Source organism: Triticum aestivum, chromosome 3D (genome assembly GCF_018294505.1).
Source record: "Triticum aestivum cultivar Chinese Spring chromosome 3D, IWGSC CS RefSeq v2.1, whole genome shotgun sequence".
Classification (NCBI taxonomy): Eukaryota; Viridiplantae; Streptophyta; class Magnoliopsida; order Poales; family Poaceae; genus Triticum; species Triticum aestivum.
This window is the reverse complement of record NC_057802.1, coordinates 207,526,340-207,543,278: the sequence shown is the minus strand read 5'-3', so window position 1 is coordinate 207,543,278 and position 16,939 is coordinate 207,526,340. Positions and strand designations below refer to the sequence as shown.

At 42.9% G+C, this 16,939-nt stretch overlaps 1 protein-coding gene across 1 annotated transcript; it reads left to right on the top strand.

Annotated features, from left to right (window-relative positions):
• Positions 1 to 6,684: 6,684 nt before the first annotated feature.
• On the top strand, positions 6,685 to 16,207 carry LOC123078245 (uncharacterized). Its single transcript, XM_044500669.1, has 9 exons — positions 6,685 to 6,913; positions 8,775 to 8,948; positions 9,320 to 9,725; positions 9,869 to 10,137; positions 11,219 to 11,287; positions 11,363 to 11,419; positions 14,514 to 14,566; positions 14,651 to 14,726; positions 14,879 to 16,207. The coding sequence occupies exons 1-9, from the start codon at positions 6,708 to 6,710 to the stop codon at positions 15,948 to 15,950; spliced, it is 2,382 nt and encodes a 793-aa protein (XP_044356604.1). The 5' UTR covers positions 6,685 to 6,707; the 3' UTR covers positions 15,951 to 16,207.
• Positions 16,208 to 16,939: the final 732 nt, after the last annotated feature.

Sequence of the window (16,939 nt, the reverse complement as noted above, 5' to 3'; positions counted from 1 at the left end):
GCGCGCGCGCGGAGGAGAGAGGAGGAGAGGGGGCGGGCGACGGAGGCCGGTGGCCTCACCGTGGGTTGCAGGGTCACGGCAGTGGGGGTCGAGGGGGATGGCGAGGACGGCGGCGTAGGGGAGGCAGTCCGGCGGGGGAGAGCGCTCCGGCGAGGCGCGACGAGGCGGAGGAGCTCCGGTCGTGGAGGAGGACGAAGACGGGCGGCGAGGCGCCGTGGACGGAGTGCGCGCGGAGCTCGGGGAAGACGCCGCGGTGAACGAGGGAGAGGAAGGAGACCGGGAGGTGCGACGCCGGCGAGGTGGCGCCGCGGTGGAGGACCGAGGCGCGGTGGGCGGCGATGCACGTCGAGGGGAGGGGGGTCGGGGCGCCGTTTTCCCGATCCAGATCGGGGGCAGAGGGAGGAGTGAGTGGGGGGGGGCGAGTGGGGAATGGGTGCGGGGCTAGGGTTTCCTGGGGTGGGGATAGGGGAGGCCAGTTGGGCCAGGGTGGAGCTGGGCCTTTCGGCCGGGGGGGGGGGGAATGGTGCTGGCCGGCTGGGCCTGGGGTTGGCCCAGTTGGGCCAGGTCCAGTGGGGGGGCTTTTTTTGTTTCCTTTTGTTTTCTGTTTTGTTTTGCATTTTCTTTTATTTATTTTCTTTCACCTTTTAATCCATTTTAAAATACTTAGGCATTTTCTAAAAAGGAGTTTTCTCCACAAAAATTACCAGTGTATTATTTGGCAACCACCGAACATTTTTGTTTAAATTTTTGAAAACTTTTATTTTCCACTTTGATTTTAATTGAAGTTTGAACTAGGAGTTTGAAAAGAAATGTGATGCAATTGTGATCAAGCCCTGTTTAGCAACATGATTAGCTTAATCACAGAGAGATACTGTAGCATGATTCTCGGGGTGTTACAGCCTCGGGCATCCCCAAGCTTAGGCTCTTGCCACTCCTTATTCCTTCATACATCGTGATCTCATCCAAAACTTGAAAACTTCAATCACACAAAACTTAACAAAACCTCATGAGATTCGTTAGTATAATAAAGCAAATAAACACTTCAAGTAATGTTGCAAACCCATCCATATTTTATTTTATTTTCATTCTAGCTATTTTATTATAACTTCTCTATGGCTTATACCACCGATACAATCGGTAGTTTCATCAAAACAAGCAAAACAATGCATCAAAACAGAATTTGTCTTAAATAGGACAGTCTGTAGAAATCTGAATATTTACCATACTTCTGTAACTCTTAAAATTCTGAAAATTAGGACAAAATAACAATTTGTATAGCAATAATGTGCAAAAAGTTTCAGAAGCTTTTGACGTTCCAGTAAAAAAGGCAAATTCACGCATTACAGCCAAAGTTCCTGTTTTTGCACTGCACAAACCAAACAAGCAATATAATCATCCTAAAGGCAAATCTTGGCACATTATTTTTATAATACAATGGATTTGTACAAAGGGGATAATTATTTTTGTTGAAAAGTTTCTGTAATCAAGGTTCACAAAGTTTCCATGGGCATGAACAAAGTTCAAGGCTAGCTCCCACTTTAACAATGCTCGTCTTTCTCACTTTCGCTTTTCTTTTTGAAAAGTTTTAAGTTCCCCTCTATATTTTTTGTTTTTTAACTTTTTAAAAGCACTCAACAGAATAAGATGACTCTCTAAAACTTCTGGGTTGTCTCCCTGGCATCGCTTTCTTTAAAGCCATTAAGCTAGGCATATAGTGCTCAAGTAATGGATCCACCCGGATCCCAAGGTATATCAAAGTCAATTTTAATTAACAATGATTTGTGATTTAGTAGTGAGCACAAAGTAACATATATCATGCAACAATGAAGTCTAACTCTCTTCCTATGCATCGGCATATCATAGAAGAACAATTCATGAACACATAGTAAAGGCCAATACATAGCATAAGCAATTTCTTGCAGTTTTATCGTATTGGAAACATAGAGAGGCGGAGATGTAGTTCCTCTCTCATAATAATTGCAAGTAGGAGCGGCAAGCACATGCATATTATATTCATCAAAATCATCATGTGGAATAGTAGAACACAACCTACCAATATAGTCCTTAATAAGCGCAACCTTCTCCGGTATAGTGTAGTTGGGAGAATTCAAAAAGATAATAGGACTATCATGCGTGGGTGGAATAGCAACAATTTCATTCTTAACATAAGGAACTATAGCAAGTTCATCTCCATAAGAACAATTCATATTGGCATCATGTCCACAAGCATAGCAAGCATCAAGTTCATCAAAAATGGATATTTCAAACGAATCCAAGGGATCATAACAATCATCATAGCATTCATCCTTCGGTAAGCACGAAGGGAAATTAAACAATGTATGTGATAAAGAGTTACTCTCATTAGAATGTGGGCGCGGGTGATCAATCCGCTCTTCCTCCTTTTGTTCTTCGCTCTCCTCCTCATCTTTTTCATCTAATGAGCTCATAGTGTCATCAATTTCTTCTTCCATAGATTCCTCCAAAATATTAGTCTCTTCTTGGACAGCGGAGACTTTCTCAATAAAATCATCAATATCGGCATTATATTCATAATTCTCATAGCAATATTTAAGTATGGCATAATTTTCAGGTTTGTAAGCACATCAAGATTTTCACACTTTTCAAACAAAAATTCAATTTCATAAGAACCCTTAAAAGCAACGAATTCTTCTATTTTTTCCACATCATAGTAATCATATATACCATTAGCATAAGAAGCCAAGGTTTCATTATCATTAAATTTACATGAAAAGGGAAGGTGTGGAGCCTTCATCCTAGAGCAACAAGTATAATCATATCTCCGGCATAAATTCCAAGCATACCAATGCAACATATGAATTTGATCCCATAATAGTTTCCCTTTTTGAGTCAAGCGATAATCCCTAAAGTATTCACGTCGATCCAACGTGTCTCACATTATCAAGTTGAATGGGGTTTTCTCAGGATTATCAAAGTAGTGTTTAATATTTTCCACATAGCAAGCATCGAGGGTTTTAGGAGGTTCCCCATCTCCAAAAGTAGCAAGTACACCTAATTTTTTTTGGTATTTCGTGTTCCGTATCCATAACTAAAGATAGAGAACAACTTAGAACAGAAAATAAAAACTACTTAGTGATAAAGCAAACAAGCACACACGAGAATATTCACCCCACGCTATTGCCCCCCGGCAAACGGCGCCAGAGAAAGGTCTTGATAACCCACAAGTATAGAGGATCAATTGTAGCCTTTCTCGTTAAGTAAGAGTGTCGAACCCAATGAGGAGCTAAAGGTAGAACAAATATTCCCTCAAGTTCTATCGACCACTAATACAACTCTACGCACGCTTAACGTTCGCTTTACCTAGAACAAGTATGAAACTAGAAGTACTTTGTAGGTGTAGAGGGATAGGTTTGCAAGATAATAAAGAACAAGTAAATAAAACCTAGAGGTTGGTTAGATAAAGAAACAATTAAGTTAGTTTTAGTAGAGAGCTTTTTGTCACAAGAAAGTTATTTGTCCCTAGGCAATCGCTAACTAGACCGGTAATCATTATTGCAATTTTATATGAGGGAGAGGCGTAAGCTAACATACTTTCTCTACTTGGATCATATGCACTTATGATTGGAACTCTAGCAAGCATCCACAACTACTAAAGGTCATTAAGGTAAAACCCAACCATAGCATTAAAGTATCAAATCCTCTTTACTCCAATACGCAAACAACCTACTTACTCAGGTTTGTGCTTCTGTCACTCACGCCACCCACCATAAGCAAATTATGAACATATTGCAAACCCTGCAGTGGGGATACCTCACGCTTGCGCGACATGGAGAGCACCATAGGATAGCACCAATAATAAAACATACAACGCAAACCAATCACGATCATCAATCAACCCACAGGACAAAACAGATCTACTCAAACATCGTAGGATAGCCATACATCATTGGGAAATAATATATAGCGTTGAGCACCATGTTTAAGTAGAGATTACAGCGGGGAGAAGAGGTGTTACACGCTGCATAGAGGGGGAGAGAGTTGGTGATGACGGTGGCGAAGTTGTTGGTGTAGATCGCCGTCACGATGATGGCCCCGGCAGCGTTCCGACGCCGCCGGGAGAGAGGGGGAGAGAGCCCCTCTCCTTCTTCTTCTTCTTCTTCTTCCTTGACCTCCCCCCTAGATGGGAGAAGGGTTTCCCCTCTTGTCCATGGCCTCCATGGCGGCGGAGGGGCGGGAGCCCCTCCGAGATTTTATATATATATCCCTCTCTCCCTCTTTCTCTCTCTGTTTTCTTCCGTTTCTGCGTTCTCAGATTCTGGCCTTTCACCGTTTCTTAAATTCTCGAAGATCGGTAACTCCGATTGGGCTGAAATTTTAACACGATTTTTATCTGCACATTAGCTTTCTTGCGGCGAAACAAGGGCACCAACCGCCTTACGGGGTGGCTACAAGCCTCCTGGCCACGCCCTGGGGAGGGGGGGCGCCTCCAGGGCTTGTGGGCCTCTCGGGCATCATCTCGCGTTGATTCCAATTCCCAAAATCACATATATTCCAAAAAAAAAGATCTCCGTAAGTTTGTATCGCGTTTGGACTTCGTTTGGTATGGATATTCTGCGAAAGAAAAAACATACAACAAACAGGAACTGGCACTGGGCACTGGATCAATATGTTAGTCCAAAAAAATAGTATAAAGAGTTTCCAAAAGTATATAAAAGTTGTAGAATATTGGCATGAAACAATCAAAAATTATAGATACGACAGAGACATATCACATCTCACCATACAATGAATGAAACAAGACTCACCTCACCATGCAATCATGCATGAAGAAAGACCCACCACAACATTCAACCATGCATCTAAAGTGTTTCCAATTCAATTATTCTATGTATATTCAACAAATATTTGGCAACTCTATGTAATCAAATATAATAACAAGTCGTATGTTCTCAACCCAAATTTTCATCAATCAATTCCTGCAGCAACATGTGGGGTGCACTCCTTTATTGTACACAAAAGGGGTAACTTTGCTTTTTGTTCATTGGTGCTAACTGCAAAGAGGTGCCATTGGTTAAATGGTTGCTTGCAGAGTTTGCTGCAGCCACCGGTGGTGGTCGGCTCCACCATAGACGACCATCATGGGCAGATCGCCGGAGATCCGCTAGCATTGGTTCCCGGCTAGAAAAGCATGGAAAGTCGTCATGCGCGGGGTTGTCCATAGCCCGTGGATGGCGGCAGAGGAGCTCGGTGGTGGGCACGATCATCAACGGAGGAGCTCGTCGTCCCCAGGATCTCAACAAATGTGGTGGCCGACGACGTCGGTAGAGGGGGCGTAGGCAGGGGAGGAGGATGGGCTGGGTTGGTTCTTCTCCTCCTTGTGCTGCTCGCGACGACTGCTGGGGAGATGTTGCTTTGCGCGTGAAGGTGGTGAGAGGAGGATCTCGTCAGCGGTAAGATTGAGAAGCACAGCCATGGCGGCAGGTGCCGCCTTCTATGGTCACGATGGGGGAAGGTGTCCTCCAGGGGCAGACTCACAGCGAGTAGTGTTCTTCCTGGCCTCTCATCTCATCACTGCGGCCTTCGAAAAGCCGTCTTCAAGGACTGTGTCTATAACACGTGATGGCGCCGCCTTCTATGGCCATTGCTGCAAGGAGCACCATTGCGGCCACGTCATGACCCTGGCCCACCAATGACGACGCCATCGAGTACATGATGGACTTTTCATCGGATGTCGCATCGCGTTCTGCTTCAAGTTATGCATGCTAGCTTTCTGCGGCCACTGACGCGGGGAGCAACACCATGGCCTCGACACTAGCGTCGCCAGCACGAGCGAACATGACGGATAGTCGACATATTAGTAATAATTTTTATATGGTTCTGCAATCTACAAGCAGTCGCGAAGTTATGAAAATATGTTGTATTCTTGTATGCGTCTAGTAAAGTTCCTCTTGCTCGAGGATCCGTTCAAAACTCTTGTTTTACCAGAAGATTGCTCTGCCACGGGAGTACCTTTTTATTAACATAGCAGAGACGCAAACACTCATATATACGCGAGCACAGTCACCTCTATGAACACACGCACGCACACCCTACGGCTATGGGCACCTCTGAAAAAATAAGACTGACATATTATCTTAAGATTAACAAAATCGTCATAGACACCTTATAAGAGAAAACAGTACAGACCGGATGTTTCCCAAGCGGTTCCGGACACGTGGTCCATAAGCTTCGCACACGTCTTAGGGTATGTACAATGGGGTCTAGTCAGCTGTATGTAAGAGATGCCACCTAAGATATTTAGTGAGTTGGAGGAGAGAGAATGAAAGAATAGAATGAGGTCGTCGGTAAATCAGCAGACAGTCGACTCGCGTGAAATTCGCTCGCTAACGATGGCACTTCTCCCATTGTATGGCTGGTGTCGCTACTTGTGCAGTTGTGCCCTGAAATTTCTCGTGTTAGATGCAGACAACTAAAAAGATGGCCCGTTGTAGATGTCTATAAAGCTATCTATACATGACGTGGATGTGTATTACAGACTACTGCTGTCTAAACCAATGTACATGCCCTCATATGTCCCAATGTACATGCCCTCGTATGTCATGTGACGAAACAGCATGAAACCCATCCTTCTCGCGCTCGCGCATATGTGGACCAGATAATTCCCCAAATAGGACCACGAAAATAATGCGTTTGTGTTTTCTTTCTCTTTTTGAGAATTACTAAAATAGATGCCCTACTGTCCGACCGGTCCCACCCGACCTTGTTTTGGTTCTTCTCTCAGCGCCTTTCCTCTTCGTTCCTCTCCTCTCCTCTCCCCGGACTCCGTCCTTGCATCGCACCTCCCCGTGGTCTCCAGCATAAGCTGGCGCCCTAATCCGCGATCACCGATAATGCTGCAGGAGTTCGTCGACAACGTCATCGCCGTCATCAAAGAGTGAGCAGCCCCCCCCCCCCCCCCCCTCCCCCTGTTTTGTACTTGTTCGTCTCTGTCTTGCGCTTAGTTTGTGTCGCTTCGAAGGAATGGCTGGCTAGGGTTGGCTAAACCAGCGAATTAATCCGGGTAATTTAGGGATTTTGAATTGGTTTAAATTATCTGGTGGAGATTCTGCAGTTTTTAGCCTTGTCACAAGTTACCACTAGAAAAGAGATATGTCTTGGGAAGAGATCTAGCGAGAAGAGGGAGCTTGTGCCTCGGACTTTGGGGCTCCCTCACCCCCGCTGTCTGCTAATCCCTCACCCTCGGACTTTGGACCTTGTTCCGCACTAGTTAGGTCTTTGGTTGTTTTCTCGGCTTTCAGTGTTGGATTTATGTCTTCGTGTTGGTGTCGAGGTAATGGTACCCTTCTTCATGCTCTTTGTGGTGGTGGTATTGCGGGCAGCCAGCAGCGTCGATGGCCCCCGGCTAGGGAAGTCTTGTTGGTGGCCGGCCCTTGGTGATCGCGGTGATGTTCCCCCGGCCGTTTTTACATAAGCGACGAGGCTGTGGCCTTATTTTCTCCCCTAGGGTGTCTCCCTGATGCGACATATTGCTCTTTGGTGGTTCGTGCTCTCCCTCGGTCGCTGCGGCGTTCTCTCCACCGCCGGTGCGAAGCTGGCACAACTTTTTTTAGGAGATGGTTCGTCTCTTGCTGGAGATTAAGTTTGTTTGGCTATCTGAGGACCTGGTTGTAATTTCCCTGTTTTCTAGGATGCCTTGTATTTTTGGAAGTCTTTTAATATAAATCCATAGCCTTGTTCACAAAAAAAGTCACAGCTAGAAATACCATAAAAAGCATGGATATGGTTGTATTATAGTGGATAAACTTTGATTGTCTTAGTAAGGACAGTGGATTTCTGGCCCCAATATTGCAATTGATTTTCTAAAAGTTCTGTAGTGTATGTAGTTACATGGGTTATCACATGGAAACTATGTTTTGTGGATTTATTACCCAAAGTACTTCATACAAGTATCTTTTACAGTTCTTACTGACGTGATTAGTAAAAGAAATGTTCAATCTGTGTGTATTTGTAACAGTTCCGACGATTGAAATGACAAGTAGAAAGCGACTGATACCGCTTATTTGCAACTGGATGTGGCTGTGGGTATGGTCTAATAAATCATTTGTTTAGATGCATGACGTCAATAGTGCTTGAAATCTTGTTTTAAAAGTAATCGTTACTAATGCTTGAATTAATCACCTGTTAATGAAAGAGGAGATGGTCAGCTGAAAATATGTTACTGATTTGTTGTAAGCACTAAATAAATGTATTATGTAGAGCAGATGACACACAATTCATAATTAATTTCAATCTCCATGATGATGCCCATTTGATAATTATAGGCGAAAAATGTTGGTGTTCTGTTCTATTCTGTCTCTTTGAAACAGTTGATGAAGTGTGAAATGTATATACAATATACCGATGAACTTGGTTCTGAGTTTCTGACAGTTAAAATTAACAGTGCTAACTCGGCTAAATACTTGCTCTACCTTCTAAATGACAATGCATTGTTAATTCAAAACTTATTATTGCAAAAGTGTAAGGTGTTTCCTGGCTTTTCTTATATCAATCTCTGTAGGGTGATTCCAGGATCATAGACTAAGCTGATTGCTAGTGATTTCTGCACAAATTTCTTTAGCCCCTTGCTTCTTCTGAGATATCCTAACCCTGGTAGCGTAAAGCTTAATTGTTGTTAGTTTCAGTTTTCATTTCCTTCATACAAGATCGGGAACATCTAGGTTTCAGTTGAGTTGCTCTTATTTTGAGCTTTTGTACTTATATTTAGAGTATTTAACTCCTTGTACTTGTTTGGGCAGGTCTGTGAAGACATTCACATATGAGACGTTGAACAACATTGCGAGATTGATAAATGGAATATCAGCACTCTTGTTGACACTGTTACCTGGAAAAGCCAACATTTTGGAAGGGGTCAGTGGCTGGGAACTTAGGCCAGCATTTCGCGGGCCACGTCTTCCTCGTTGGATGGAAAGGTGAACACAGTTTCAATTTTTGGCACTTCTCTTTGGTTGCTGGATAGTTTTGAATTTTTTTTTCATAATATGCGAGTACTATGTGGGCTAGGTTCTTTTTGCTTGCATCATTGCATGAGTACTTCTTTCTCTAGCCTGATAACTCATGTTATCAGTATTCATTGCCATGTTGCCTGTTATTAGTATATACTCCCTCTGTAAACTAATATAAGAGCGTTTAGATCACTAAAGAAAGAGGGAGTATAGATTAAGAAAGAGGGAGTATAGATTAAGTATGGCTTCTTCTTTTGCTTGATAAGTTGATAATACCATTGAACTATTTCTGAATTCTGCAACCTCACTCGTTTGTTTTGAACTTCTGATAAAAAAAGTGGGGTCTCTTCATTTAACGAGTTCATTCACGAACTTTCTGCCGATTCGGAGTCTGAATCAATTGCTGGCTCTGTCCCTGGGGATGATGACAATGAAGAGTTTGTCTGCCCTCCTTCTCCGTTGTCCCAAAGTTCACGATTGTCACACACAAGCAGCTTTGGTAGACATGACCGTCGATTGAGAAGGCCTATCAAATATGCAGTTTCCTGGATTATTTGGCCTGTGAAAATTTTCCTTTCTTTGCTGCTCGTCTTGTTCAATGCTGTCAAATATCGGATATCAAGGGCAACTGCTAAAACCCCAGAAAGTCCTTATTTATCGAGGAGCATATCTGCGAAAAAACCAATTCACATGAAGGATCAAGTCCTACAACGAACGACTGATAGAAGGCGCGGAGTTGTCGAGGTAGTATATTTGAACAAATTGGAATCAGTTTAGTAATTTATTTATTTACTTACACCATACCAGGCCAGGAATCTGGAACCTCAAGATTGTTTAAAAGTATCTATATCCATTTGGTATTCACTCCTTTTTTTCTTTTCTCTTAGGATGTTCATTTGGCAGTTGAGATATTCATTGAATCAGTTTTTGACGTTGTTCATAAAGGAGCACATTATGTTCTTTCTCCTTCTGAGGTGTGGCAGAAGTTATTTTGGTGGATTCATGGAAACAGGGTTGGTAACAGTAGTCCTGCTGTTGATGTGCCAACAGCTAACATTGGCAGTGATAATCCAGTTCCAACTGAAAGGAAGACCGTATATCGTCATGCATTGAACACAGATTCTCGGACATGTGAAGATGTTATAACTGAACTTGGGTAGGTACCTCTGACCCTTCCATGTTTGTTAAACATGCTAAAACATCTGGTACTTAGTTGCAAGTTCAAGATTATAAAAATTGTTTGTAGATATGGATAAGTTGTTTTTGCGAATGATGATTTAAGCATTTTTAAGGCGTGCAAGTTACCGTTAGTGTATCACACACGAGATGTTTGCTGGCTCCGTTCTCTCGAGGGCCAAATGATGTTGAAGTATAGATGCAACAATGTTCTGCTTGCATTTCCATTTTTCCAGCATATATCATATTAGTGCTAAAAAATCAGTGTTGTCTAATATATATAGCCTTTTCCTGTAGTATGATTAGCTTAAATTAATTAAGTGAGTGGCTTGTTGAAAGCTTCACCTAGAATGATTATGTTTATTAATCCTTTAACTGTTTGGTTCCCAGCTGAAGCTTGCAATGCCTAAAGGTCTGGTGTGCCACAATGGTTTAGGTGGGTGTCTGGTTGGTCGTCACATGTGTAGCTTGGCCAGACTTTACTATTCATATGACCCGCATGTCATAGACTCGGATTTTGACCATACGTGTGGTGCTGAGTTTGTAGCCACACTTTCCCTATGCTTAGTTGTGGCGAAGTTAGACCATATGCCTGAACTGTTTAGGCCTTGTACAATGGAAGGTGCCTAGGGAAGGTGCTTAGAGAAATAAACCAGTAATCCTTGAAGCATCGGTGCTTATTTGTAGTGGGTAGACGCTTAATTAAGCACCTCTCGTGTAGAGGTAAGCACTGGTGCTTTAGAAAAACTCGGTTTATTTTACTAAGCATCTTGCTAAGCACCTTACATTGTACTAAGCCTTACAAGTGTGGTGCTTTGTAGCCACAATTGTTTATAAGGCGGTAAGGCGAGCACCAACCGCCCTGGCGCCTAAGCGCCTAAAACGGGCATAATTGCAAGGTGCTGCCAGGTGCTGCCTAAGCGTCCAAGGTGGGACGCCTTATGAACAATGCTGTTTACGAATCCACATAGTAGCACAACCTTTTCAATAATTGATTTGACTTTTTGTATTGATGACATTACTGTCCATAAATGATGGAACCATTCTGCCGTTATTTCCAGGTATCCTTTTCAGGCTATAAAGGTGGTTACTTCAGATGGATATGTTCTGCTGCTGGAGAGAATCCCCAGGTGAAAAAATAGCTATTTCTTGCCCTTATCTTTTCCCAATATTATGGAATGGGACTTGACACATGGCATGTTTAGGCGTGATTCACGGAAGGTTGTGTTGTTGCAACATGGAGTACTGGACTCATCTATGGGGTGAGTCTATGAAATTATAATTGGAAATTTGACAACATAATTGAAGATTTTTCGATGTTTGGCTGTTCAACCGTGATTATTGGTTGCTATGCTAATTGATCACTTGATCCTATATTGTGGTTCATTCCTTCTGTATTTCTATTTCTTTCTTTTGATAACATAATGTGATAATTGGAACGATCTACTACTGTCATAATCCTAAATTCCTAATTACTGAGAAGTAGATAAAAGTGAATGTTTCTTATCTGCTTTGTTGAGAGGGGTCAGCCCCTTAATATAGTAGACAAGACTTGACCAACAAGCCGGTTAATATGTTCAAACTCGAATACGATCTCTAAACTAACTGGATTCTTTCCTAACAAAGTTGCTTAATCAACTAGGACTCTAATTAAGGGATAAGACTCCATGTTTGATGGGCTGTCTCACATAAAATCTCTCCATCGAAAAACAGCTTGTCTGCAAGCTGTAGGTTGTGCTACCAGTTGTGGAGCTATCTTGGTCGTTGTTAAGTACTTAAGTTACTGTATATCATTGTATCTCTAGTTACACTACTCTTCCCTCGATAGTACTCCCTCTGTAAAGAAATATAAGAGCATTTAGATCACTAAAATAGTGATCTAAACGCTGTTATATTTCTTTACGGAGGGAGTATTGTTTTTATAGGTGACTTAACTAGCAAAAATGCCCGTGCGTTGCAACGGGAGAAAAAGGATCACACGCCCCTAAACCCAATATGCATGGCGATGGAAATGTATGTTGCGGAATAACATGAAGCAGAATTGTGATTTCAGCCAACCAATCTTTGCAAATGGCTAAGAAATTTAGACATTGTACAATTTGCGAGTTAGGTTAAAGACAATCATCTCCAACAGAAATGAACAATAAACTCATGCATAAGAAAAGACATACAAAGCATATGAAAATTCGAAATACTGAAACATATTTCTTCTGCCAATGCAAGATGTTATTCCTCACATTCATTTCATTATCAGAAGAATAAAAATTTAGGATTTGATACAGCTTTTAATAGGAATAATGTGTACTATAATTAAGCACGGGCTAGGTTGTCACCGAGAAAGCATATTCAGTACTATAATCAAGCATAGGCTAGGTTGTCACCGAGAAAGCATATTCATTACTATAATCAAGCATAGGCTAGGTTGTCACCGAGAAAGCATATTTTCAGTACTATAATCAAGCATAGGCTAGGTTGACTACCCATCGTTTGGTTTATAGTGTGAGTATATCTCAACGAACAAACCAAATATAAGTGCAGTAAATATAGATTATCAACCATAACAGAAAGTTATAATTTTAGTATACAATGAGGGTAAACTTTTTATAATTTAGTATACAATGCAGATTAAGCACCATACTGACAATAAAAATGTCGTATACACAACACTTCTATTGAGTTACTGACATCATACAGTAAAAAGATTGCGATCCAAATTGCTTGCCTGCACAAGAGCTTCTTATACTGTATGCAACTCTTGTTCATTAAAAAAGAAACAAATTAGATTTTGCATCAAAAATATAACATTGGTGGATGTATATTTCCCGTCCAACTTCAGTACTACGTTGTACATCGGATGTTGATGCATAATGAGAAAGCATATCACGTTAGCAGATTAACCATCCTAATGAGTTACTCACATATGACAATAAAGATATTATACATGAAATATTTTTATTGAAGTAATTTTACACGGACGCAATTGTTCCTCCATACCTTCAGTGACGCTAGGCATGATATCTTCCTTGTTCACAAACTTTACTGAGATTAGACTCTATGACCATGATTTCTGAATGTGTTTTACGTGGAGTGTCCGAAAGACAATTTGTTTTGTCGTAGCCCATGTATGCTCCTGCTATATATAGGTTGTACTATGTTGTAGTAGTCATAGGTGTTTCCCTGTTGCTTCGCTTTCCGGCTGTACGCGTCACGTTTTATTTTGCTTGGTATCAGCAGCGCATGCAGCAGCAAACCTGCATGCAATGGCATCATGCAACGTGAATCGAGGTTCTCCCCTCCTTAAATTATGCTCGATCCGCTCTAAAGTAACCAAAGTCCTGACTCGACTTCAACCGCAGCACCCCAAACCTTCACACGGGAAGGACAGAAGCGGCGCTAATATTTTGGTTGTTGACACCCAGCGGCATTACCGTCGTCATGCTGACGCCTAGAGCTCCTTATCCATGTCCAGTCTCACAGGCATCTCTGTTGTCACCGTTGACATCACCGGCGGGACGGCGCCGTGCTGGACGACGCTTTGGACTCATATTGGCCCTTATCTGCTCCATGTGTATCTCCATATCTCAACGGTTTAATTACCCTCTATTTTCCTTTCTCCGAGACAGCTTCTTAACACCTGGGAAAGTCAAAGAAGTATATAAATTGGATCGGTTAGATTTAAGGAGTCGATGTGGGACTATTGAAGATGCAATTGACCTACTGTTTAACGCACAAACATGTTTTAGCTCGTTGGTTGGTATTGTGACCTGTGTAGAACAGGAGGTCGCGAGTTTGATACTCCAGACCAGCGCGCAAATTTTTGCGCCTCGGCCTGATTTTTTGGGCCACCGGCCATCAGCACACACGGAGGGGTGATTATTTGGGCTTTTGGGCCACCAGCCGTCAGCACACGGAGGCTTCGTGAGACGCATGGACGGGGAAAGCTGACGTACGAAGAAATTGAGACGGACGGACGAAAATTAGAAGGGATGGATGAAATTACGGTGGTAAGAAGCGATAGATACTTTATTAGTAGGTATAGATATAGATTTAGGCACTGTTCGGTAGTCCGCCGGCTCCAACAAATACGAGGATCTGCGGAGCGGGTGTTTCCCGTTCCTTTATTTTCAGCTGAAGCTACCCCCGCTCCGGGAGTGGAGTTCTGGACTGGTGAGACTCCAAACAGGCCCTTAGTTCCGGTGCTTTTCCCTGGAAAATTAGTAACTTAAGTGTGATAATACAAATTACTGTTTATAGTTGGTAATTCTAGTGCTGAATGGCTGCCGAGAGATAATGCATAATTTTTTGGGGATAATGGTAGTGTGTCGATATAAATCTGTCCTCTTGTTTCCCCTGCAGTTGGGTATCGAATGGTGTTGTTGGCTCACCTGCATTTGCAGCTTATGATCAAGGTCAGTAATCAAAGTTGGATTTAATGTATTCCACTGCTGGGCCGCAAATGCTGAAGTTCTTTCCTCGTTTTTGTTTCCGTGTAGGTTATGATGTTTTTCTTGGAAATCTCCGTGGTTTGGTTTCAAGAGAGCATATGGATAAAAATCTTTCTTCCTCCAAGTAAGTACTACCTGTTTTTTAGACCGTCTTATATTAATGAACAGAGGTTGTATTAGTTTATTGGTTTAGATAAATTTTTACTCCTGTATATGCCAAATCAATTTGGTCACTGTGCTTGCTCATCTCTGATGCTCCTTCTCAATTCATGTTAGGTACTGGAAATATTCTGTCAATGAGCATGGAACCAAAGATATGCCAGCAATAATCGAGGAAATTCACAAGATTAAAACTTCAGAACTTGGCAGCAGTCAGAATCTTATTGGGGAGGAAATGGAAGATCAAAATGATGACATAAAGAATTCGGAAATACAGACTTCAGAGGAAGACGTGACAAAAAATCAGCCTTATAAGCTCTGTGCTGTCTGCCACAGCCTGGGTGGTGCAGTTATGTTGATGTATGTGGTGACATCAAGGATTGCGCAGAAGCCCCACAGGTTGTCAAGATTGGTCTTGCTATCTCCTGCCGGTTTTCACGAGGATTCAAATGTGGTGTTCAGCTTGGTGGAGAAGATCATCCTGTTTGTTGGTCCAGTACTTGCTCCACTTGTGCCTGGGCTGTACATACCAACTCGATTCTTCAGGATGCTTCTGAACAAATTAGCTAGGGATTTCCACAACTATCCAGCTTTGGGTGGTCTCGTCCAAACCCTTATGGGGTACGTTGTTGGTGGTGACAGTTCAAATTGGGTGGGAGTACTTGGGTTGCCTCACTACAACATGGATGACATGCCCGGTGTATCGTTTCATGTTGTACTCCATCTTGCACAGATAAAGAGGGCGAAGAGGTTCCAAATGTATGACTATGGAAGTACCGCGGCAAACATGGAAGCGTATGGAACACCAAAACCATTGGACCTGGGAGCTCACTACAGTCTTATTGACATCCCCATGGACCTGGTTGCTGGGCAAAGAGACAGAGTAATCTCACCAACCATGGTGAAGAAGCACTACAAGTTGATGCGGAAGGCTGGTGTTGAAGTCTCCTATAATGAATTCGAGTATGCTCATTTGGATTTCACATTTTCACACAGGGAAGAGCTTTTGTCCTATGTTATGTCCCGCCTGGCCTTAGCAGCTGACGCAGGTAAAGGCCGCATCAAGCAGACCACTGTGCGACTAAGGAAGCCGAAGAGAGTTCAGTCAGAAATCGAGAAGGATCGTGCCATGGAGTATAGAGGCGCAGATGAAGAGATACCTGGTGAACCAAATGGGCATCGCAAGTGATGCAAATTTCTGACTAGCTGTTGTTGTACGTAGTTTTGTGCATACGTAGTATATATACGACACGCCGCTCTCTGCATACTTCTACACCATGTAGAAGAATATTTGAGGATGGATAGTGCATAGTTTTAAGAGTGAAGCTCGATGGGGACTCTTATATCCTTGTCGGAAACCAGACTGGTACATGTATACATGATGTGTTAATGTTTTCACACTAATGAATATAACTGACACAGGGACAGGCTATTTTTTTTGGTGAATTAGGAGCGCTTGATAAGCCGCGGCATATGTCTACATTTCATCAAACACATGCCATGCAGAAAATACAAGTACTACCTTTTTAAATTTACCTGGAACACAATGCATTCCAACCACCAAGTACATTGGGGGGCAGGTTAGCGATCCACATGCGGTCACCAGAGCCGACCCAGAACTATAACTTGCCAGTAAATGAGCTGTGACATTACATTCAGGTTGACCAAAATTAACTTTGCAATCTATGAAGCCCAGCTGTAGCTGAAACTTGGACTCCCGAAGCATGCTCCCCAGCTGCCGAAGTTGAGTCAATGGCTTGCTTGAGGGGAAGATCATCCCGCCCGGCCCATTCCAAACCCCATGGCAAGATTGATTGTTTTCATGAGGGCTGCGGCCTCAGCCTGTAGAGCCGCCGATTGGTGCATGACGCCCGTCGAGTCTCTGGCAATACAGGCCCAGCCGGCCGTTCCCGAAGACACCATGAAAGAAGCGTCGAAGTTCAGCATAACCAATTCAGGCGGGGTGGCTTCCATCTACACGGCGTGACAACCGTGGTCCGTGCCGGAGGTTCGACAGAACTTTGATCTGACTAGCAAATTCTTGCGCTGACATCTTCCTCTCACCGTGTCTAATGCGATTTCTTTCATTCCACCAGCGCCACAACAGGCAGATCACTTGGAGCTTTTTAATGTTTGGTAGGGCAAGGACTAACTCCAGCACTCGAAGGGGCGAATGCT

What these genes read in the sequence shown, in the direction of transcription:
- LOC123078245 (XM_044500669.1), top strand. Translation starts at nt 6,708, where the DNA reads ATGCCCTACTGTCCGACCGGTCCCACCCGACCTTGTTTTGGTTCTTCT. An exon ending in GATGTTATAACTGAACTTGG is followed by an intron (nt 10,138 to 11,218) that starts GTAGGTACCTCT and finishes CGTTATTTCCAG; the next exon opens with GTATCCTTTTCAGGCTATAA. An exon ending in ATTTGCAGCTTATGATCAAG is followed by an intron (nt 14,567 to 14,650) that starts GTCAGTAATCAA and finishes GTTTCCGTGTAG; the next exon opens with GTTATGATGTTTTTCTTGGA.